Below are 23,146 nucleotides of genomic sequence, written 5' to 3'. Positions count from 1 at the left end.
CAGCCTCTTTAAGGTTTCCATGTCAGTGCGCACCCACTGATTTTGGTACTGTCTAGTAACCAGAGGTACTATGGATAATTCACTGTATGACTGCATTAATTTTGTATTTTAGATATTTAAAAATGTTTCATCCATATCATAGACTGTACATCTTGTTCAAGCCATTACAGTTAACAATAAGAGAGTTTGGGTGAAAAGCAGTAAAAGAGTAATAAGTTTGTTAATTGATGAAATACTTCTAGCCTTAAACATTACAAGCTGTATAAGTGCTGGAAATTTCCTTTAACCAGTGTTTTCGTTTCTCAGGGAGTACAGAAGAAGTGTTAATGAGCAAACGTAATAATAAATGTTTTTTTTGTTTTTTTTTTAAGAACTGCTGCTCTAAGAACAAAATGTTCATTTGTGATTAAAGTATAAATGTGGATGAGACGCAGCTGGAGTTTGATCCTGACGCTCTCTGAGATCAAAACCTAGTGCCCGAATGCTTTGTGATTAAAGTTCTGAGAGTGAGAAACAAGGCTATTTTAATTTGTTTTAACTGTCTGTGTACCTGTAAAACTCTGCACCCTGAGTTTTTTGCAATAATAAAATAGTGTGGTTTTGATTTGATGTAAAAGAGATTTAAGGTTAAACAGGAAGAAAAACTTGACATTTTCAGGGATGTGAATTGACCCCAGACCGCCAAACTAAATTGTTTTTAATGCAACTTTAGAATCACGGCTTGATGACAACCAAATAAAATGATGTGATGTTAGGACTCTGCTTGACTAAAATGCTGTTTTTTTCTTTTTTTGTGGTTTGCTGTATCTTGGGTGTGTGTGTGTGTGTGTGTGTGTGTGTGTGTGTGTGTGTGTGTGTGTGTCTCTAATCAAAAATCCAGTTCTGTGTGTAATGCATCACTGTAACGGGAACATAAAGCCATTATCTAATTAATCTGTTTTTGTTGTGTGTTTCACATTCACGCCTTAACAATCTAGTTTCTTCTTAAGGATGAGTTTGGTTCATCATAATTTACCATCACCAAAATTGTCATATTTCTTTAAGGACTTCAAGGACGAGTGTGAAGTATAAACTAGATATGAATTAAATATCTAAAAATCTAAACAATTAAATATCTGTTTTTAAATATCAATTATTATCTCATATGAATAATATTTAGTAGATTAGTAAAAAAAATCAGCAACTATTTCAATCAATTAATCAATTAAGTAATTTTTCAAAGCAAAAATGCCCCCAAAAAATCTACTTCTCACATGTTAATATTAGCCACTTTTTTATTTTATTTTTGTTTTATTTCACTGTAAGCTGAATTTATTTGGGTTTTGTACTGTTGCTCAGAAAAAAGAAAGACATTTGATCACCTTGGATTTGGGAAGTGAGATGGACATTTTTCAAAATCTTTTTGACATTCTACAGCTGAACTGAAAAATTGCTTTGAACTGAGCACCGACTGTTCCTGGACCAAGAATTTTTGGACAGATTTATACTGGTATGCATTTGTTGACGTCTCTTGTTTTAATTTAATGCTTTGGGAGAGACAAAGTCAAGCCGGTGTCAGAGAAATTCTAAGAGAATGGGGGAGTGATTTAGGGAAGGGACAAGGAGAAGAAGCCTCACATGACGCAATGTGTCCTCTCAAAGTAGGTGACAGGATGATTTTGCAGCAGAGGCAGAAGCAGAGAGAGGAGGACAGAAAAGACCTGGAGTGATGGAAGTCATCCAGACCGCTTTCTCAACTTGCAGGGCTTCAGACAGCCAAAGGACAACGTGAAGACAGAAGGGCAGGAGGTCAGTGGGTAGAGAGTCAGCAGTATGGAGGGAGGAGAGGACAGATGGACAGTAGCACTGAGCTGTGATGACATGAGAGGACATCAGCAATGAGATGAATAGATGTGCCACCACCATGGACAGGACAGTGACCTTCAGTGGACGCAGCAGGTTGGGTGTAGAAAGGGGGCATGTGGCTACATTAAAGCCAAACTCCACCAATTTTACGCATCAAAGTCTGATTACAGGTCTCAGGGAGCATTACTGTGAAAAAAAAGGCTTTTTTAAAAAAGTCTGACAAATTGCCTCGAGTGATGTCACTTGAGTCGTTTGGGACTGACGACTACAAATATGAAAGTGAAAACAATCTGGGGGTATGTAGTCAGAAAGTAGTGAGATTACCAGACCTCTGAAGCCCTCAACTCACCTCTGCTCGAGGCTAGCAGCTCAAAGCTACATTAGCCGATGCTAGCATAACACACTCAAACCTCTGACAGAGCTGTCAGCAGTCGAGTTGCATTGTGGGTAATGAAGGCGCCAGGTTTTGAAAAGGAAGAAGAATGCTTGGATTAAAAAAGACTCTGTCTCTTTTTTGGTTGAAAATCGGTGGAAAGGGTGATTTTAGCAGTACGAATGTGAGCCAGAGGAGGAAACCGTCAAATGTTTGTGACTAATTTGTGATTTCAGCCTAAAAGTGGGAATGGGAGAAGAGACAATGAGGGTTTTGCTGGGTTGTCTTTAAGGAAGGGCCACATCAATCTGTTTCTCATTGATATCTTGTGTTTGTGTTTAGCAGGCTGTGCTGAATTCTGGCATTTAAACCAACATCCACCTCAGCCTTGACTGGATCCTTAAACGCCTTATTTACATCCTTATTAACTACATGCCTTGTACCACCAATCATCATCAAAACAAGAGAAGTTTGAGCTCTACACAGAAAATACTTTTCCCTCTCAGTGGGATATGAACTCCTACTTGTCAAGCTTTGGTGAGTCTTTTTTGTCTCTTGTGACTCATCAGTGACTAACGACTATATTTAGCATGTTAAAGAAATCCCCACAGATGGTTTTTCTGGTAAAGGTGGAAGCACAACATTTCACCACCATTCAATAAAATCAAGCAGAATGAAAGTAAAATTGAATATTTTCAGCTCCTCAGGCTTCTAAAAAAAATCCTCTGAAATGAACAGCCCCTAACTCATGTCCACATTAACCAGTGACAAGGAGCTGGGAGTATATTGCTTTGTTTTAAGAGGAGACAAGCCAAGAGGTTTGGCAACCGCTGGTTTACAGTGTGTGCACAACCTTGGTGTACATCTTGACCAGAAGATGGCGCCAAGTTGACATACCTCTATCAAAACTGCTTCGCTGTGTCCTGTGCAGAAAAAGACTTTTGTCACCACACATTAAAGCCAGTGTAGGGTTCCTGTATGTTGCTCTGGATTAATGAGAAAACCACAGAATGAGGCTCCTTCGGCGTAAACAGTAGCGTTGATGTGAATTAATGAAACGACTCTCAGAGAACATGACAGCAAAGGCTCAGGGCTGTGGTGACGGAGATGACATGTGGTGTATGTGCGTGCTCCATGTCACCATGTGAGTTTGAGATGCTGCTGAAGTCAGCCAAGTCATCTGTTGATGCAGCTTTCTCACTTGCGTGGAATTCGGTCTATTTGTGTCCATCACATCCGCCATAACCTTGCTCGTGCATGTAACCTCTAATTTATCTCTTCCCCTATACTGCCCTTCTTCTTTTCTAGTTTGACTTCTGTCAGATCAGATAAACATGCTGTCATGCGTCTTATCTTTGCATCCAGTCTCTCCAACATTGCTCTCTCTCCACATCTGATTCCTTCTCTCTGATTTATTCTGTCACTCTGTCTGTAGGGCTGATTTCATGTCATTGTTGTTGTCTACCATTATATTTTCTGTTGTCAGTCCACGATAACATAAGCAGCAGAAAACTGACCGTGCAAAACACTTGCAGGCCTCACTTTGCTTTTGTAGCTTACGTATTGCCTTCTTTTGCCAATATGATTCAGCTATCGCTCTTTGGAAACCCTCTCTGTTAGCTCCGGACTTTTGCACCCCTCAGCTCAATTAATCCTACCCAGATTGATCCTTCAATTTGGGTCATACTGAGGCTGATATTGTTAGGCAATGAGTACATGCTCTGTCTATTATGACTAAATTGGCAAAAGATGACTTGCTGTCCAACCCTAAATTCAGTGACCTCCAGAGGTAAGTGAATGCATAGATAACCCAGTTAACTTCAATCTATGGAGAATGATGACAAATCGTATTTGAGGATCTTGAACTCGTCAATGTCAGCCTGTTGTACCTCCCTGTCAATATCCACAGTCCAGCTGATGCATACCTTCCCTCCACCAATAACAGAACACTCTCCTGTTAAAATGCTTTAAATTGGCAGGGCTATCCGATGATTGCTTTTATTGATACCCTCATTGATTTTTCTCCATTCTATTACTCCCTCCGAGGTGAAAGATAACTCAGTTAAGGGACTTGAGCCTTGTACGAGGTCACTCTGAATTAGGATGCGGACTTCCGATGCCAAAACCCCATCAGGCTGATTAGGGTTGTAAGTGTTTCCAGTCCTCTGTGTTTGATTCCTCTGCTGATAGTTTAAGAATACAATGCCAGCCAAAAGTCAAGCTAATAGCTTTGAGCAGAGGCAGAAACAGTCGGCGAGCAACAAATGGAGATGGGAAGGAGGGAGGAAGCGTGTTCTGCGGGAGCTGACACTTGTCTATGTCCTTGAGATAAACCGTGGTGATAAAACTAAGAATTTCTTCACTTGTAGGTCATCAGCCACAGGAGACACAATGATTATGTTGTATTGGTATGTCCTTGAGGTTGTTAGATCCTAGAAAATCTTCATGAGTTGTCTGTTGAAGCTGCAGCAGGAAAACTGAACAGAGGTCGTACAGTGTGCGATACAATACAGTACTTCATCTTGTGGGATATAAAAAGTAGCATGTAGTTATCTTTTTGGCAAAGTGGTCCATGTTGTTTTTAAAGGGGCAATCCAGGAATTCATTATCCTCACATTTACTTGACGTTAAGGAACTTGAGAGGGACAGATTTTTGAAAAGATTGATCAGAATTGAAGCAGCTTTAGTGAATACACGTGAAAAGTCACAGTCAAACTTACGTCCACATTAACAAGGAGCTCATATGGCCAGACGACACCGCGTCCATCACACATATCAGATTAAAAAGATTATCTCTGGAGCAAAGGTATGTTCAGCATTTTAACTAGCTTACAACTAGCTCACCTGGCTAACAGCACTGTGTCACATAATAAAACACAACAACACATTTGAACCAGTCACCATGACCTTTATATTGGAAACATGACCAGCAGATCCCCAAGACACCAAATTAAGGCAGCCACATAAACAATTGGTGATGTTTGTCAGGCTGCTGTTGGAGAAAGTCTGTCATGTTCTTCCACCTCTGTCAGTCCTTCCTGCTGTACTTTGTATTATAAAACTGCTCAGATATTTGCAAATCACAAAGCAGCAAATGTCATCTGCACAACTCAACGTATTCCCACATCTGATGTAGACAGGAAGTTAAAAGACAAAACGATGGCGTCGGAGCACTTCTTTGTCAACAGCATGGGTCAAAAAACATTGGATCTTATAATTCCCACATTGCGACCAGATCGCATCTGTCATTAGTGCCTCAGTATCTGTTAAGTTTCCTCATATTTAAACTTCCCTCATGTCTGCGCAGGCTGATCATATCATTAGGGTTGTTTTATAACACTTTAGAAAGCTTCCACCAGAACTACAGACCACGTCACACAGCTGTTTCTACAGGTTGAGTAGTATTCTCCATGACTGACCTTCATGTGTAAAGTTCACGGAGTGTCCCTTTAAGGCTCCTGGTTGGGGGCTTGATAGCAGAGGGTGAAAAGCTCCCGGGGGAAGCAAACTTCCCGGATCCATGATTTGTATCCATGATGGAAGATGATGAAACAAACCGTGGGTGTCTGCTCAGGCTCAAACTCTGTCTAAAGACAACAGTGTGGTAAATGTATGTGTTGTCTGACATCTCAGGTCTTTGCCCCTCTCATGAAGCCTTGACTCTCTACAGTTTGCCAGAACGAGAAGGAACTGGAAGACAGCGTTCCACTCAAAGACATGTCGGATGTTTAAAAACACATTTCTGACATTCTTTGCTGCATTGACCTAATCATAAAGCATCTCTGTGCCTTGTCGATAAAGCAGCGCCTGTCTGTTGTGGATAAACCTGGCATTTAAAGTCAAAGTCCTGATTTGTCACGAGATAACATTTCACATGCCCTTGATGACAGATAGACAAAGATGAAGGAAATAGGTTATAACCTCAGACAATATGCAACCCCAGAGTCATGGACCGTGTCTGTACAATGCTTTTTGCATAGCACTAGTAGAACTGGTATTTCCCACACGATTCAGACTTCTTTGGCATTCAGCTTGCAGATACAAAAGGTGGTGTGTAGTCATGGATGCTGTAAGAGACAAATGCAGGTGTGCCGTTCACTGGAGTTCATAGTTACACCATGTTCCCGTAATTCATATGAACTGGGAACAAGCTATGAATTTGCACAGCGGAGAATGGAGAGCTTTTGTACCACCAGTAAATCATGTCAATAAGAGCAACTGCTTTATGATGCTTGACTTACTCTGTCTGCCTCCCTGTCTTACACACACACACACACACACACACACACACACACACACACACACACACACACACACACACACACACACACACACAAGCCCCTCCTTGCTCTGCACCGAGCCGTCTTCTTCTGCTCTTGCAGTCAGGCTCTTTCCCTCAGCAGTCCAGGCGCCGGGATAAAAAAATAAAAAAAAATAAAAAATTTCACAGTGAAATTAGTCAGAACTTCACTCGTTTGAAACTTTGACTCCATTTCTACGAGTGAACGTAAATCTCCTGCTTTTTGCTGTAATTCGGCGATAAAGATTATATTTCTCCTGCACAGACGTCGCGTTTCTTGGCGGTTGATTTGTGAAGTTGATGAGTTGATCCATCTTTCTGACGGAACGCAGCCGATTGGAAAAGGTGAGAACTCTCTCCTGAATTTACGTCAGAGGCGTGAAAGCAGCTTCGTGTTTGTGTCCTGTGACTTGTGAAGGTATGTTTGAGGGTAAAGTTGCTTGGATATTGTTGGGAAAACGTCCTGTACGACCGATACCGTAAGACTTTTCTTTCTGTTTTGACTTTTTTCTTTCTTTTGGACTTCAACTGATGATGTTTGGTTAGCTGATTTAAACGTTAGCTAGTTATGTTAACTTAACGTTTGCTAAGATGTTCAGTGACCCACCTATAAATTAAATTAGTCCATTTATGTTTTACAAGCAAGTCACTACAAGATGAAAAATGCACTGGGTAATTATTGAAAGGGATTCATAAGCTTTATACAGCATATTTTTTAGCAAACTTTTTGACAGTTTTTCCTGAGCTTTAGCTAAACTTAGCGTTAGCTTAACATTGCTAGCATGTAAAACCACAACTTGAGGTCCTCAGACACCTGAGGTTTTGTATCAGTTTATCAAATATTTTATTTAATTAATCATTTAATTTCTGAAATGTCCAGGGAAAAAAGTGAAAATGTCACAATTTCCAACTCAAATAGTTTTGTCTGACAAGTAATCCAAAACTTGAATATTGAATTAATTTTGTTAGCTTTAGCCGAGGAAACAATGATATAAAAGCAGCAAAGATCCATATTTCTAAAACTGGAACAAAGCTTCTTTGACTAATCTTAGAATTAACTAACTGATCTAAATCTTTAACAAAATTGCTGCTTATTAATTTTCTGTTCCATTGATTAATCGACTAGTCTTATCAGTAACATTACCTGTCAAATCCCTGAGAAATTAAGAAGTACATTGATGAAATCATTTTTAATTGTCCTTTGTCCAGCTGAATTTATCCTGTCAGTCCTGAGGTCATTCACTGTTGAACTCACATTGATGTATCATATATACATGGCCAAAGTGACATTATTTGATGCTTAATTGAAAACCAAATACGGCACAAATAGTTTCTATAATTATCTGTATCTGAGGTTTTGCAGGTTTTTCCTTCTGCTGTATTGGTTTGAAAAAGCTGTTTAGCCTTTCTACTTACAGTATTTTTTAAGCTTTCACACTAGAGAACAAACATTTACAGTACATACACTTTCTGTTGAAAATCATCCTGAAACTGTTAATTAACATTCCTCCTGTCCAATTAAAGACTTGAGGTGAATTTGTAAATAGATGTTTTATTGTGTAATCTCTGTTCACTTTGCAGGCACATGGGGTTTGAAATATCTCTGATCTCCGGCCGGGGTAACGAGGATAGGAAGAATAAAACAAAAAGAGGTAATAAGACTGACTTCAGCTATGCAAAAATACATAGAATTTTAATTCATCACACCTTGTGATGTACAGACACTAAGATTTAGTGTGCTGCTTTTTTAGTGTTGATATTAATTGTAGTAAAGAAGAAGAAGAGTTGCATGACCATTGCCAATGTATGAAAAATGAGTGCTTGTAGTAGTACAGTATGTCCAAATATGCAGTCCATTGAGTTTTCAACATATAATTAAGTGCAAAAAGTCTTTTCTATGTGCTATTAATAGACCTGACACTGGGCAGCAAAGCAAAATAATTACTATGATAAAAGATTAAGATGTCCTTGAACAAGTCACCAATTCTCCAGTTCATAGAGTAATACTAGGTAGTTCCCTGCTCATTTTAGCTGGGTGATTGATCACTTATGCAAGCACAGCACAATACTTTTGGCTTCTTCAGCATGACAAATTAGATCTCCATGCCAGAGGCTTTTGTCTAGCTCACGTTATGTTGTGCATCTTCTGTGTGGTTTGACGTGTTTGAGTGGATGACCCGCGTACCCTGTGGGCTCCGTGTCTGGGTATAAAGTGATGGGAGATGCTGTGTCGAAAGTTTAGGTAATTGCACTGGCGCTTCTTCGCTGTAGCATTTCCTGGGGACAGATTGTTATTTTACTCAAGTAAGTTTGCAGAGAGTTATGTAATGTGATTATGAAGGCATCGTAATGAAATAAATTTTATTTGCTTGTTACTGTCATTGCTCTTTAGTTTGATTTAGTAGTTATTAATGCTTGCTAATGTTGCAAGTTTATACTTGGCTGTGCTCTGATTATGTATCGTAAATCCAGTTTCAGGGCATCTGGGTGACCAAGACATGGTATAAGTTGTTTGATGCATGTCTAAACAATCACATCAGTTTTTTATTTGCATGCCCACTTACTGGCACCGTCTTACTGAGTGTTGTTGTGGATTGGTGCATTCCTTGGATCAGCACATCAACACTGTGTCCCCCTGCCAATCCCTCTTCCTGTTTCTTTCTTTTTCCACATCAGCTTTCTACTGTACAGTGTGTCTCTAATCAAGACAAAAAAAACCTTCCCCAAATACACCCAAAAAAGGAGGTGCAGTGTCAGCAAACTACAAACTTTTTACAGTCGCCTTTTAAGTTAATAGTGAGTGAGTGTTTCATACTAAAAAGATAGACTTTGGGTGGAGTATCACGTTTACTGCTTTGAAGGAAACCACGAACCTTCACATTCACAGCTTGAAGCCTTCTTAGATAGGCATGTGCAAGGCTGTCTGCTCTTTAAAGTTACTCTCACATAGTTCTTTTACTGGCACTGTAGGAAACTGGAGGCTGTTGGTCTGGGGCTGGGACACATCTGGGGAAAATGCACTGTTTCACCTTCAGGCATTCGATGTGGCACTACCAGCAACTTGGAGCTATGGAGCTGTGGCTACACCTTCAGACGAGGCAGGATTTTTTGCAGAGAATGAATTGAGTTGAATCACTGTTTTATGTAAAGACATATCTGTAGGGTTCGTTCTCTGGTTCACTTACAGTCGTATTCTGTGGTTTCACATAGATATTTGCCAGAAGTGTTGATGGCAGCCTCTGGTTTGGTGCATACATGTGTAACATGAAGGTGGATGGTGTGTTTATCACAAAAAATTTGCATAAAAACTGAAAGGTAATCATTAAAACGTGTTCATCTTTTTATTCCAATTGTTTGAGTCTGTGTTGTGAAAGTGAGGTGCTATTTTCCCTTTAGAGTCATCATGGTGAAGTTAGATTGTTGACTGACTGATTTAGTGAAAACATGGACAAAGTTCTTATTTTTGAGTCATTACTTACATTCAAGAGGATCAACTAGACCTAAACGTGTTTTGTACATGTTATTGTGAAATTTGGTGTCACATAGGTTTATTATGACATGAAATTAATGATGGCTTGCAGTTCAATTAACTTTCCTCTCTACTGCTGTGCAGCAGCATGATTTGCTTTGCTGATGAGCTGAGCTGAAACTGAGCAAGATGAAGGAGTTTCTTGCCATCCGCGAGACTTGTGTTTGGGTGGTGATAGTTGTGCTACTGGGTCTCCAAATAGTACGTTACACAACGTGGCCAGATGTGCAGTTTTGGAGGGCATGGGACTCTTAATGAGATATTCAGGGCTGTTTTTCTTTATGTACGGAGTGAGACATGAGGAAGCATGTTAAGAGCAGATGGACCTGGATTCAGAGGAGTTTGGGGGGTTTCTTTGGGAAAATGTCACACTGACTCAATGCGACAGTATGTCAGTATGTCTGTTAACAATAATATTTTTTTCACTTAATAAAATGTCCTAAAATAGTGAAAGCTGTCACAATTCCCCAGAGCCCATCAGAACACATTCAGATGTTCAAAGCAAAAATGTATTCAATTTACAATGAATTCAGACATAAAGTCAGTAAATCTTCACAGTTGAAACCGGCTAAATTTGTTTCCTTGAACGATTTTAAGGAAACTTGTCAAGTTGTCACAGATTCATTTTCCACCTATTTACTTATGAATTAATCATTTCAGCCATAAAACAAAGCAAATAAATAAATAAAGCAAAGCTCATGTTGTGTTTTCATGTGGTCAGGCCCACCCATGTAAATAACCAGAGGGCCTAATTTGACCAAAATAGTGCGGATCCAAAAAAGCCATTCTTTCAATCAGAACTGCAGTCTGGTTGAAAGAATGGCTTTTTGTTTTCAGCCCTAAACACAAAAACCTTTTTTTTTCATTTTGCCAAACAGTATGATAACATAATTGACTTCAGACAGTGACAGTCTCAACCTCAAGGCTGTTCCTGTATCACCTGACCTTGTTTGCCTCAGTCTCTGTCCCCTGTTGGTAGATGGATCTGCATCTTTTTACAAGCAACCGTGCAAGAGCCTCAATTGTTGGATTGCACATTATCTTAAGAAATCCTCTGAAGACATACACACACACGCAGACATTGTTCGCCCCCACAGAAGTCTGAACCTTGTAGATTTCTTTTTACATGAGTGACTTGCGGAGGTGTCTGCTGCAGAGGGTTTGGGCAGATGGATGTCTGCAGGTTAAACAGAGTTCTCTCAGGGTTAGATACAGTATAAGGTGGTCTGCTTCACTTAGCATAACAAGGTTTTTATCATCTAAATTCAGTGTGTTTTCTACACAATCATAGCGTGACTTCATTCTTTGCTTTTTTTGTCTTTTCAGACCTTTGTGCTTGTGTAGCTAATGACCGCATAAAGACATGTGGTTACGTGGAGCTGAGCCATATTTAAAGCTAATGATAGTCCATGTCATTGTTGTGTTGTTCCATCCATTAATTTTAAACGCATTGTTCTTTGTCTGCATTATATGTGAAAATGTCTATGAAAGCAAAAACACATTTACTAACATAATATCCATATCCTCCCTTGTTGCAAATAATCATTTAGGTTAAATGTGTGCTGAGGAGTGCTTGCATACTACTGTCATAGGATTGTGATGTTAAGGCTCTGATAATCTCATATATTAATATATTAATATGAAGGATGTCGCCCTAGTTCCATTATGGATCACCAGTGAATGGTTTTACTCTGGTTTTCCTGTGACTTCATGTCACATTCATTAACAGTAAATGGTGGGTACGTTGGAAATTAATTCACATTTCACAGCTGATAAAAACCTGACAGTAAAGGTTTTACTGAAGCAATAATTCAACAAACCACAAAAGAGCTTTGAGAAATAATCACACATTAACTGCACATATTAGTCTCCCTCGTTCCCTGGGTGTCACCACTACTCCTTATGTGGAGTGCTTCCTAAATATATTATCAATGAAATCCAGTAATATTTAAAAAAAATAAAAAAATAAAATAAGATTTGAATTCATGTAGTCAGTAGTCGATATTAAAAACACTTTAAGTGGCAGTGAAAAGGTCATTTTGTGGTTCCTCTTCAGGGTTTCAGTAGTTCAGTAGTCGTATTCCAGCACAAAAAGTTTTTATCTCTTAAACCAGATGAGAAAGTTTTTAGTTTACGGAACATCTGGATGTTCAGAGAATGTGAAATGCCTATCAGGGACATTCAGTTAACAATAGCAATTATGGTTAGACATTCCATTGTTGTCATTACTCTTCCCTGTGTGTACTATTGCCAAGGGTATGTTTAGACATGAGCTTTAGGGCACAGCTATTATAAGAATCAAGGATAAACGTGTTGTTATTGTGGAGAAATGCACTATTTGATAACCGTATATACTGAGGGAAAGACAAAGTGCTTGGAGCTAAAATACTTTGTGAACACGGCAGAAGAGTGTGGGCTGCCTTTATTTGGAGCATTAAAACTACTTGATTTATTCTGTGTGTGTGGGGAGAGAGACAAATTGAGAGACGCACAGAAAAAATATGAAACAGATATTTTGTCTTTATAAGGCAACATTATTTGACTTAAAGTGGATACTTTCCTTATAGTGTTGTGTGCATGGTACAGAGGTTAATCACTTCTGCTCTCTCCACAGGGGAGTAACAGAGGGTGTATGTTGCCTCTCACTGTAGTTTCCCTGCCACTACAATGAGTTGGAGTTTCCTGACTCGCCTGCTGGAAGAAATCCACAACCATTCTACATTCGTGGGCAAGATCTGGCTCACTGTCCTCATTGTTTTCCGCATTGTGCTGACAGCCGTCGGAGGAGAGTCCATCTACTACGATGAGCAGAGCAAGTTTGTTTGCAACTCCGGCCAGCCGGGCTGCGAGAACGTCTGCTACAACGCCTTCGCTCCGCTCTCACATGTCCGCTTCTGGGTTTTCCAGATCATCCTGGTGGCCACCCCGTCACTCATGTACCTGGGTTACGCCGTCAACAAAATCGCCCATGCAGAGGAGCAGGCAGACAGCGGAGGAGCAAGGGCATTTTCCCAGAGGAAACCCAAGAAGCACTATCTCGGGGGCAGAAAGCAGCACAGGGGCATTGAAGAGGCAGAGGATGACCAAGAGGAAGACCCAATGATCTATGAAATGGCAGAGGAGGAGAGTGATGGTGGTGGAGGAGCAAAAGAAAACAGCGGTGATGGAAAAGTGAAGGCCAAGGTGCGCCATGATGGGCGCCAGCGTATCAAAGAGGATGGACTCATGCGGATTTATGTCCTTCAGCTCTTGGCCCGCTCCTTGCTGGAGGTGGCTTTCTTGTGTGGACAGTACGTCCTGTATGGATTCGCTGTGCCCGCCCTCTACGTGTGCTCAGACCTGCCCTGCCCTCATAACGTGGACTGCTTTGTGTCACGGCCCACTGAAAAAACGATCTTCCTCCTCATCATGTACACGGTCTCCCTGCTCTGCCTGGCACTCAATATATGGGAGATGCTTCACCTGGGCATAGGTACCATCTGTGAGATCATACGGTCCCGCCGGATGCAGCTCCCAGACGACGAGCTGTATGGGCTGACAAGGGGACAAGGAGCTCGTAATGAGGCAGGGTTGAGCGGAGAGGATTACGGCAGTTACCCTTTTTCTTGGAATGCACCGTCAGCTCCACCTGGGTACAACATCGCCATCAAGCCTCCTCTGGTATCTACAGGGCACCACGAGCAACCACTACCCATCACTGACCTCACAAATGCCAAGATGGCATGCCGGCAGAACCATGTGAACATTGCCCAGGAGGAGCGCCAGCAGTACACCAGTAATGATGAAAACCTGTGCAGAGCGGGGATGGGAGACGCCCCCAGAGGTGTTCATAAGGACGCCTGTCCGCCTCAGAAGAGGCTGGAGGCTGACAGTCAGGCCTACAGCCAGCCACAAAGCCACAGTAACAACAGCAAGCCTCACCGTGAGCGGAAACACCGGCAGGCCTCCAAACACACCTCCAGCAAAGCAGATGCAGACAGAGGCAGCGGCAGCACCAGCAGCGGCAGCAAATATGGAGTCATAAAAGGTTCGGAGTGGATCTGAAACGTTTTTATGATTTTTAAACAAAGCAAATGCTTCTCAGACAGATGCAGTATTTCCATGTGTTTGTCGATACTGACTATAAAAAATGGACACAGCACCAAGTTTACGTTCTTTTCAATTGTGTTCATACCATTAAACTCATTATAAGTGATTATTAGTGCCAGTATCTATCTTGCACCAGTTGACTGATAGCTCCATCCTGTGAGGATCAAACAGTTAAATAATTTAGCCACAAATCTATAAACCTAAACAGCTGCAGGGATAATAAATAACACATGTTCATGCAGATACATTACAGATAGTGATTCTAATGCAACTTTTTGATTTAGGGTAGAAGCATCACAATAACTGTTACTAAAAAGCTTTTGCAGGAAGATGTTGATGCTGTGTTTGATTCCTGGCAAGTATGCAGATGCTTCCACGCTGTAACTTAAGGTGCCTTACTTAAAGAGTCAAAGCGCTGCTTCCTATTGATTCTGCATCACTTTATGTACAACTGTTGAGTAAGTGAGTCGTTTTCTACAAAATGTCCTGACACCATGGACGTCTGCCTCACGAGTTTCATTGCCACCCAGAGGCTAAGCTTCAACAATGTTGTTGTTTCTGAATATGCAAAATTGTATTGATATTTTCACTAACCCAGGTTGACTGTAATTTTATTGTTTTCCCCAGCTTTGAAGAAAGAAAAGTATGTTTTCAGTTGATAGTTTTACAGTGTTTCTGTGTCCTTTTTTAGAGAGCGAGAGAGGGGAAAGGAAGTTCTCATTAATATTTTAACAGATTTTGAAATGCATCGGTAAATGAAGTGTTTGCAAAGTTTAATAACCTAACCCTGCTGTTCAGACTGTTGTCAGTGTCTTATTGTCAAGTTGTTGGCATAATTTTGATTTGTTTCAAGTTTGTGTTATGATGGTTTTCTCAACCATTAGTACATTAGTTTGTGTAGTTTCTGCAAAAAAAAAAAAAAATCTGGCCTAAAGCATCTGGCCTCTGGCCTGGTTTTCTCTTATTTTTTTGCTAGAGGTCTGTTACAAAGATTTTTTTTTCTCACTAATACATACTTTTATTTGCATCTTTTCAAATTGAAATGTTATTAAGGCTAGTCCTTTGCACTGTGCCAGTGTTTTTGTGAAAATATTTTTATAAACAAGAAGTGCATGTTTTAAATAAAGAAATTGTATTATTGGTCTTGTGGTCTTTGTCTTACATTTAACAATGTTGGTGTCATGAATGTATAAAATCTATTTAGATTTAAATGATCATGTTTGTTACAGTTAAGTCCATGTAGGAATGTATATAGATTCAATTTGCCAGTGTAGATGACTGTATTTAAAGGCACACTGCCCCCTGCTGGCCATGAAGGAATATGAACGTAGTATTTTCATTCGTCAATGAAGGTCCAGCTGACAAAGGCAGGCGTTAATCACCAAGTTTGAAATGATACATGTTTTGGTATTTTCGGTTAATGTTACATGTTAGGCTTTCTAAACAGTTTTGCCCCTGTTGGAAAAGCCCACTAATAGACTTTAATAATGTTTATTTTGAGAGGGAAGTAACACATTACTAAAGCAAGTGTAACCTAATTTGTTCAACTTTCAGGCCTTCTCTTCAGGTTCATCTTTCATTGTGAGAGTTCTCCACATGATAACTACCATTATTGGTTTAATTATGATAACTGTGTTTTATTCTTCAGCTGGACAAAACACCACGACAGCGTTTGTGCTGCGTTTAGGGTAGTGTCAGAACCTTACCAAACACCACTAAACGTAGGCATGTCATGGACTTTGAGAAAGATGCTCGACAACTTGACTTGTAAGAAGATTCCTGATAATCAAACTCAATCTCAATTTCATTTCACTTCACTTCTTTACTTTGCGTTTCGAATCGCCACTGTGTGAATCGCTGAAAAAACTGAAATGTTTCCTGCCTTTCTGAAGTCTGAGGCCAGCACTTTAAGGCAGCGTTTTACCGGATGTGACGTTTACATCTCCGCCAATGTTTTTAAAAAAGCGGCGGTTGGTCGTCGACCGGCTGAGGGTGAATCAATAGCAACAGTTTTTGTATCAGCTTTCTAGAACAATACCAAAACGTAAGTGAGCCATCTTTATTTCTTTGTGTGTCGACGACATGGCAAACAGTTTAACAAGCAATAATCCAGTCTACGAATTAGCTTTCTGTTGTCTGTTTCTAGGAATGCTAAGCTAGCTCATGTCAGCTAACGCTGACTTATCGCAGCTTGCTAAAGAGGAAGGGAGCTAATGTAATGGTGGGTGCTTGTACTGCGCTGCTGTATTTTGGCACGTAAAACCACTGTAACATTGTGTTTAACGTGCTCGTCATTGCAAATTCTACTTCAATTTGACCATCAAGAGGAAACCAGATGGCATTTAACCATAACTTTTACAAACTGTAGAAACACTAAAGTAAGTTATTTAGAAATGTGCGTGATTATGGACTGATGCACTGTTTCTTGGAGACCTTGCGTTTAAGACACTCAGCAACAACAACGCTATTAAACATTATTATTATACACAGCTGGTTATAGAAGGACTGTCTGTCTCTTGATAGATCTCATTTTTAATTTGGTCTCTGTCAAATGTTAATTAATTTAATTGGACTTTTAATTAACACTTATGCCTTGTGTTCCCTTATTAAGTAGGATCCTGGTGTATTTCTCTTAAGTTGTAAGCTCCCTGACTGCACCAGGATCATGCAGCACCAACAGTGTGCAGAGGTGCAAGGCCTTTTAGGCTCACTGTGTCCTGGTCAGAAGAAGCTAAAGGGGAAGACCTTCTACCTGGACAGTGTGAGGAAACGCTCGACAGCCCTGCTTTTGGAGGCCATAACTCTTCTTGGAGGGGTAAGCTTGTGTGAATAAAAAGGCATTATGACAGAATGACTGTGAGAGATGTCTGTCATCAGAAACTGATTAACAGTTTTTGTGTGTGTCTCCTTCTTAATTTGAAGCGGGTTGAGAGTTTCCTGCATAAGGATGTGAGCTTTCTTGTGACTGGAAGCCAAGAGTTCTTGAAGCAGCAAAACTGTGCTGATACCAAAGCAGGGGCAACAGGAACAAGTGAGGATGCCCAACGTCCTATAATGACACGAGAGAGTGTCCTCAGTAATGAGAAACGGCGACCAGGAACTCCAAGACCAACGGTACTGAGCATCACCAATGCATGTTTTAAAACCGTGTACAGTTTTCAACGGTATTGGTATCAGTTTTACCAGCTGATTCTTTTGAATTAATTTATATGGTGTTGCGTATGCATTTTAACATACTATAAATCAGCTGGAACTCCTCTGTTTCTACTGCCATGTGCATGTTTTTGTGTTAATATATTTGTTTATTGTTTATAATACCCATTTCTTGCTTTAGCATTCACCAAATTGTCTGGACATTATCTCAGAGGATGTTACTAATAGGTATCCGGTAGAATGAAATGAAAATCTGTGCTGCTTGTCCTCTACAGGTTTGTGGCAGCCGTGGGAAGGCCCTGCTCGAAAAAGCCATTTGCAACAATGTGAGTCAGTGCAGCTAAAATATGGTTTATCATGCTGATCTGTTGTCTTTTTTGTTCTGTAGGTATTGGTGATACACTGAAAATTGACACGGTTTGTTGCCTTTATTTGATGCTGTCTTATAGGAACGACTCCAGAGGAGCAGTGTTTTGGCCAATGCTCGCTCATGGGGAGTGAAGATTTTGTATGTGGATGGTATCCTTTTGACTACATTGAGTGGTGATGAGAGATGGATTCCATATCAAAGTAATAACATTATTTGCTGCAATCTCTTATTTGGCTTCTGTGTTCAAATCTGTAGTGCAGTGAACCCTTTGCTAACAGCAGATGGCACCATGTGAGTGCTTATTTTTTGGTCTCAGTCGCTGTGTTTTACTGATGCAAGCTCTGGCTGTTAACCAGGATGCAAATATCACGTTCTTAATCACATAACAGTTTGTGACGGGATTATGTTGTTCCTTAATGTAGTATCAGATGTCCTTTTATATTTGAAACAGCTGACTCGCGAGAGCTTCAGCGTGGTGCACAAGAGGCCAGAGGTAATGTGTTTGGGCTGAATGTCTTTTTGTCTGTGAAAATGCATTTTTAGAGACAGGACAGATAGGAGTTTGATTAAGTAAGCTCACGTGTAAAATGTGATGAACTTTGTTTAGGTTAATGAAGAACAAACAGAACTATTGAATTGCTGTGATGGACATGTGGCTTTGCTCTTATATACTGAGACTTATTTTGAACTTTCTTTTTAATGCAGAGGACTTACTCCAAACAACAAGGTTCTCACGTTGTCAAAGGTCAGTTTATGTATACGTATGTGCTGCTAATGCCTTTATTTCCCAACAATACTGTGTTTCTCTGGCCATAAGCGTATCGGTATATTTAACTGCTCCTGTTTCTGTTTCTCTGCACTTCTCCTGGTCTACAGCTGGAGCTTTGCGGTCTCCCTATCTTAAAATTGAAGACTTGAGCAGGTGTGTTTCATCCCTCATTCATTTTATCACCTTTGAACCTTGGCGAAGTTGTTCAGTGCAGTTGTGCATTTATATATCCTGTAGTGGTGGAGCATTAATTTGATCATTTGATGAGCATTAAGCATTAATAAGCATCTACCAACCCTAGAGGGAAATATCTGGCTCTTTAGCTGGTAAATACTCTATGTTCACCATCTAGCTGCAAACTGTCTCAGCATCAGCTTGATGCTTGTTTTCTTATTGTCATTTGATACATTGTTAGTCTAAAATATCGGTTATACCTGCTTTAATCCTCTGTTTTTGGTTCCTGTTAATCAAGAAAGATGAGCTAGATTTCAGCACGGCAAAGGGAAATGAACTTCTTAGGCTTGGCCAGGTTCATGTAATGGTTGTTTGGTATCAGATGAAATCCTTTTTTGCAGTTCATGCATAATGACAGTGAAACCACAATGAGTGGCAGTGACCTGTCCCCATGTTTCTGCCCTTCCTGCCCCACTGGGCGTGAGTTCTGGAGGCTTGCATTTCAGTCTAGATGATTTTCTTAATTGAACCTGTTAAGGAGTCCCATCGTGTAATGTGACAAGCCCCCCTCAGTGATGCTGCTCCCTGGGAGCCCAGGGCTCAAGCGGATACGATTTCTTTTTGATGGGGCTTTGTGAGCTCCACTGCCTGTTCCTGCAGGGGATCTCTATGTGCTAACAGGTCTTTTCATTTGTCCTCTCATTTCAGTTAATTGAAGTGCTCTGGCTAATGCATAGGTCATTGTTTTGAGAAATTGAACCCGTGACGTCTCAAACATTTGAATATTAGTCTCTCTGGGGTTGATCTCAGATGTGTAATCTCAAACTCTGTTTTGAGAAGTGGTTTGACATATTTTATAATATATAATAATATATATGTACAATTCTTCTACCTGCATTCAGATGGCCAGTGTTATAGTATTTTACTTCACTATGCATAATTATTAAATTTTGTGTACTAAATTCTGTTGTTTTGCTGTCTAACCAGGAAGTACAAGCCTTTGCATATGCAGTCTATGACCTTCCCCACTCTGTGGTACTTGGGCCGATTTAGTCCCTTTGAATCTCCTCTTCCTCCTCGGTTTGAAAAACGGAAAGATCACGGAGAGAATAAAACGAGGTTTGTTTAACTGGCATTATTTGCAGAATATGTATGGGCCATTGTTTTTGTTCATGAACAGGTTAGGTTCAAGTCTTGCACTGATGTAAGAACCATGCAACAGGAAGTAAACTGCAGTCTGTTCAGAAAGTTTGCAGTAAAGAGTATTATGAAAGATTTATCACAATTGTGATTTCTCCTTGGTTAATTAGGGAGAAGAAAAAGGTCGAAAACAGCATTCAGGACAAATCTCAAACTCCTCTCAGCTGCGGCCCTTCACCTTGGAAGCCACGCAAAAAGGACCTGTCTTACTGTGAATGCTGCCAGCAACCCTTCGCTAATCTGGAGGAGGTGGGAAGCTTTAAGAGTAACTTTTCCGGACACATTTTTTGTTTCCTTCATTGTTTGGCTTGTGTTTACATCTGTGACTTGTGGTCTTTGTTGTCCATTGCAGCACTTGCAGTCTGATGCGCATCGTGCATTTGTGCTGGATCTCTCAAACTACACAGCAGTGGACCAACTCGTGGCTGAAATGGTTCCGGGATTCGACCCCAGTCCACCTCAACAAACACAAGAAACACTGAACCGGTGAGTTTTTACTATTAAACTAGCAATGTCCTGATATTTAGAAATTTATCTAATTTGCTTCTTCACTGGACCGCAATGGTTTTTCTGTGTTTCAAATGGTGGATTTTTAGTATTTTCTCTGTTCTCCTAGACCACCAACTCCCTTATTCGTGCAAGAACTGGAGCCTCTCACCGACGCTGAGACGGAGCATGCTGTGCAGGCCCTGCAGAGACAAGGTTCATCCTTTATTGCCCATATATCCAGCCCTACTAGGGGTCCTCTTGCCCCTGGACCAGGCAGCCCATCACCAGGAGTTCAGCTTCCCATCCTAAATCCAGCCACTCCACCTGCTGACATTCAGCCTTTAATCACTGACAGAGACTGCCAGATTCTCAACAGCCATCCTCGCGCTTCAAGTCCAACCATGCCTGTATTGGATGTTGAACCACAAGCCAAAGACTCAGCCAGCCAGCAGCCTGGTTCTCATCATCTCTCCCCCTGCCCTGACCCTTACTCCCTGCCTCCAGTCCTCAGCCCACAACTCCCTTATCCCTCCCACTTTATGGAGCCAGACTGCCTTTACTCAGAGCCCCCTGTCCTCAGTCCTCAACAGTATGTTGCAGATGAGGCAGTGGAAGGACACACTTGTGAAATGAACATTGCAGAAAGTGCGTTTCGGCCTGCCCCAGCTGTCACAATTCCTATTTCTACCCTGCTTCTTCCCTCTGAGCCTTTAACAAACGCTGAAGGATTAATGGGATCAAACCAAGACAGTCTTTTAGAATTTAGTGGGATCATTTGTTCCACCAATGGTTTGGAATGCGCCACACTGCTTTCACGTCGATCTCGTTCCCTCCCTCGACAGTCAGCGACAGCACCAAACCCCAAAAAGCGCTGTAGATCGGCCAGCCCTAAACACAGCCATAGCAAAAGGAGGAGAATGACGGCGAAATTTGACTACAGTGGTAGCTGGACTGAATCTAAATCTTCAAAACCAGGAAGTGACATTATAGCAGCACCCGTGCGCTGTTTATTATCTGACAAGGTCCCCAGTCAGATGATACAGTCTTGCCATAACCCAAAGACCTCTTCGGCATACACTCAGGAATCACTTGGTTTAAAAGAGATTTTTACCATGTTGTGTGTTCCTGCTATACAGCATTTCACTCAGGTGCCAAATCAAAAAGACATTTTAGGCCATGGTAGCACAACTGTTGCAGATCAGCCATCATGGCCACCCTTCTCAAAACCAAAGACTTTTGATCCTCCGCTTCAGTCTCACAATGACAAATCTCACAGTGCACTTTCCAGTCAGGAGTCTCAACGGTCACTATCCCACTCCACCTCCGTGTGCATCGAGTCCGCCCTCATCCCAGACTTAGCCACGCTCTCTCCATCATCAGACTCTGACTGGGACTGTGACCTGCTGTTACGGCTGGGCCCGGCCCCTGCTCCTCTGTCGCCCGCCGAGCAGAGCTGCGAGCTCGACAAGGATCTTCTCCACAGGCCGTGCACCTGGATGCACGACACCAGCTATGAGTCACGTCTGCACACTGTCCTTCAGCCGTCAACCCCGGGGACGTCACTGTGTGGGGAAGAAATGGACCCCTCTGTGTTTTCCAGGACTGTGGTACAGATTGTTGAGGTTCAGCACTGATTATGATTTTCCTGAGTAGTGAGTGTTTGTCTTTGCAGCTGCATATCCTACCACAAGAAACAGTGGGCAGCACTCTTGAGCTCTATGAAATGTACACTGAATAAATATCTCAAACTTAGAGCAAGCTAATATAGTATTTTGAGCTTTTAGAGGTGCAGATTTCTATATTAATTTTATTTTTTGTTGTGGTAGATGTTACATAGTGGAGTCTGCATCTCCCCATGAATTTGAAGGGCATCCATTATAATTTTTATAACTCCTCATCTTCCTTGTGCACAGGACGCCAAGCAATATTCTGTATGTCTTGCTGACTGCAGTGTTTCACCAGCTATGTCCAGGAACACACGGTGGTATTGAGAATTTAATGAGGCTTTTCTGAAGGGGGCATTACTCAATTACTCTAAGTGCTGCGTTTGGATCAGATCCCATTCACGCTGGTGTTGATGAAGACTTTGTGTGTGGAAGACTTGCACAACCTGTGAGATGTTCAATGACTTCCTACCTTTTGAAGGTGGGCCAAAGGTTGGATTTTGTCAAGGAGAGACAGCTGCTTCACAGCACTGTGCTGTAGCTACAGGGAGGTTCATTATGTACACTTGGGCAATGATACGTCACGTTCCGGAGGCGACTTGGCTGCCTCAGTTGATTGGCCATTCTAAGCAATGCCTGTGAATCTACCAGATGCACCGCAGCACGTTTGAGATGCATCCAAGAAGCAACTTGTTCCTCTTAAAATACGCAACAAGTCTATTTTCGACAGAAGCTGCACAGAGCAGATCAAGCTGGGCGGGAAGTCTGACACAGGAACAGTCTGGAGAATCTGCTCTGTTTTCAAAATTAAGCACCCTGTGCAGCCTCCTTATCATATATCACATCATTTAGCTATGTAGCCTTCTTATCCATGGCAAAATCCAATCCAACCAAATCAACAAAATTTGAGCAAGTCAAAAAACTGGGCAGGCAAAACACCACAAACATGGCCGGTAGAATTTCCCTGTATGGCCACATCACCATTAAAGACTTGTCATCGCTCATCAGGAGCAGACAAAACTCAAAACCATGTTATCAAAAAAACATCTTCTGAATATCTTAAATGGACATTTAACACAGATGCAGAATGAAACAAGCAAAGAGAAACGCCACATGATCTCAGTGTATGGAAGACCTGCAGTTCTCTTCAGGAAATGTGTCATTTCTTGTACAGTGTTTTTATGAAATAAA

General features: G+C 41.1%; 2 protein-coding genes across 2 annotated transcripts; both read left to right on the top strand.

Annotated features, from left to right (window-relative positions):
• Positions 1 to 12,714: 12,714 nt before the first annotated feature.
• LOC139349606 (gap junction gamma-1 protein-like) lies at positions 12,715 to 14,091 on the top strand. The gene has a single exon (XM_070990535.1). It carries the CDS (start codon positions 12,715 to 12,717, stop codon positions 14,089 to 14,091), a length of 1,377 nt encoding a protein of 458 aa, XP_070846636.1.
• Positions 14,092 to 16,801: 2,710 nt separating this feature from the next.
• Positions 16,802 to 22,802, top strand: dbf4b (DBF4B-CDC7 kinase regulatory subunit). The gene is made up of 11 exons (XM_070991111.1): positions 16,802 to 16,951; positions 17,059 to 17,250; positions 17,565 to 17,615; positions 17,739 to 17,808; positions 18,088 to 18,152; positions 18,365 to 18,404; positions 18,536 to 18,581; positions 19,590 to 19,721; positions 19,913 to 20,051; positions 20,155 to 20,288; positions 20,419 to 22,802. Exons 1-11 carry the CDS (start codon positions 16,802 to 16,804, stop codon positions 21,923 to 21,925), a joined length of 2,526 nt encoding a protein of 841 aa, XP_070847212.1. The 3' UTR covers positions 21,926 to 22,802.
• The last annotated feature ends 344 nt before the right edge of the window (positions 22,803 to 23,146 follow it).

The sequence above is a fragment of the Chaetodon trifascialis genome, chromosome 21 (genome assembly GCF_039877785.1).
Source record: "Chaetodon trifascialis isolate fChaTrf1 chromosome 21, fChaTrf1.hap1, whole genome shotgun sequence".
Taxonomy (NCBI): Eukaryota; Metazoa; Chordata; class Actinopteri; order Chaetodontiformes; family Chaetodontidae; genus Chaetodon; species Chaetodon trifascialis.
This window is presented reverse-complemented; position numbering and strand designations above follow the sequence as displayed.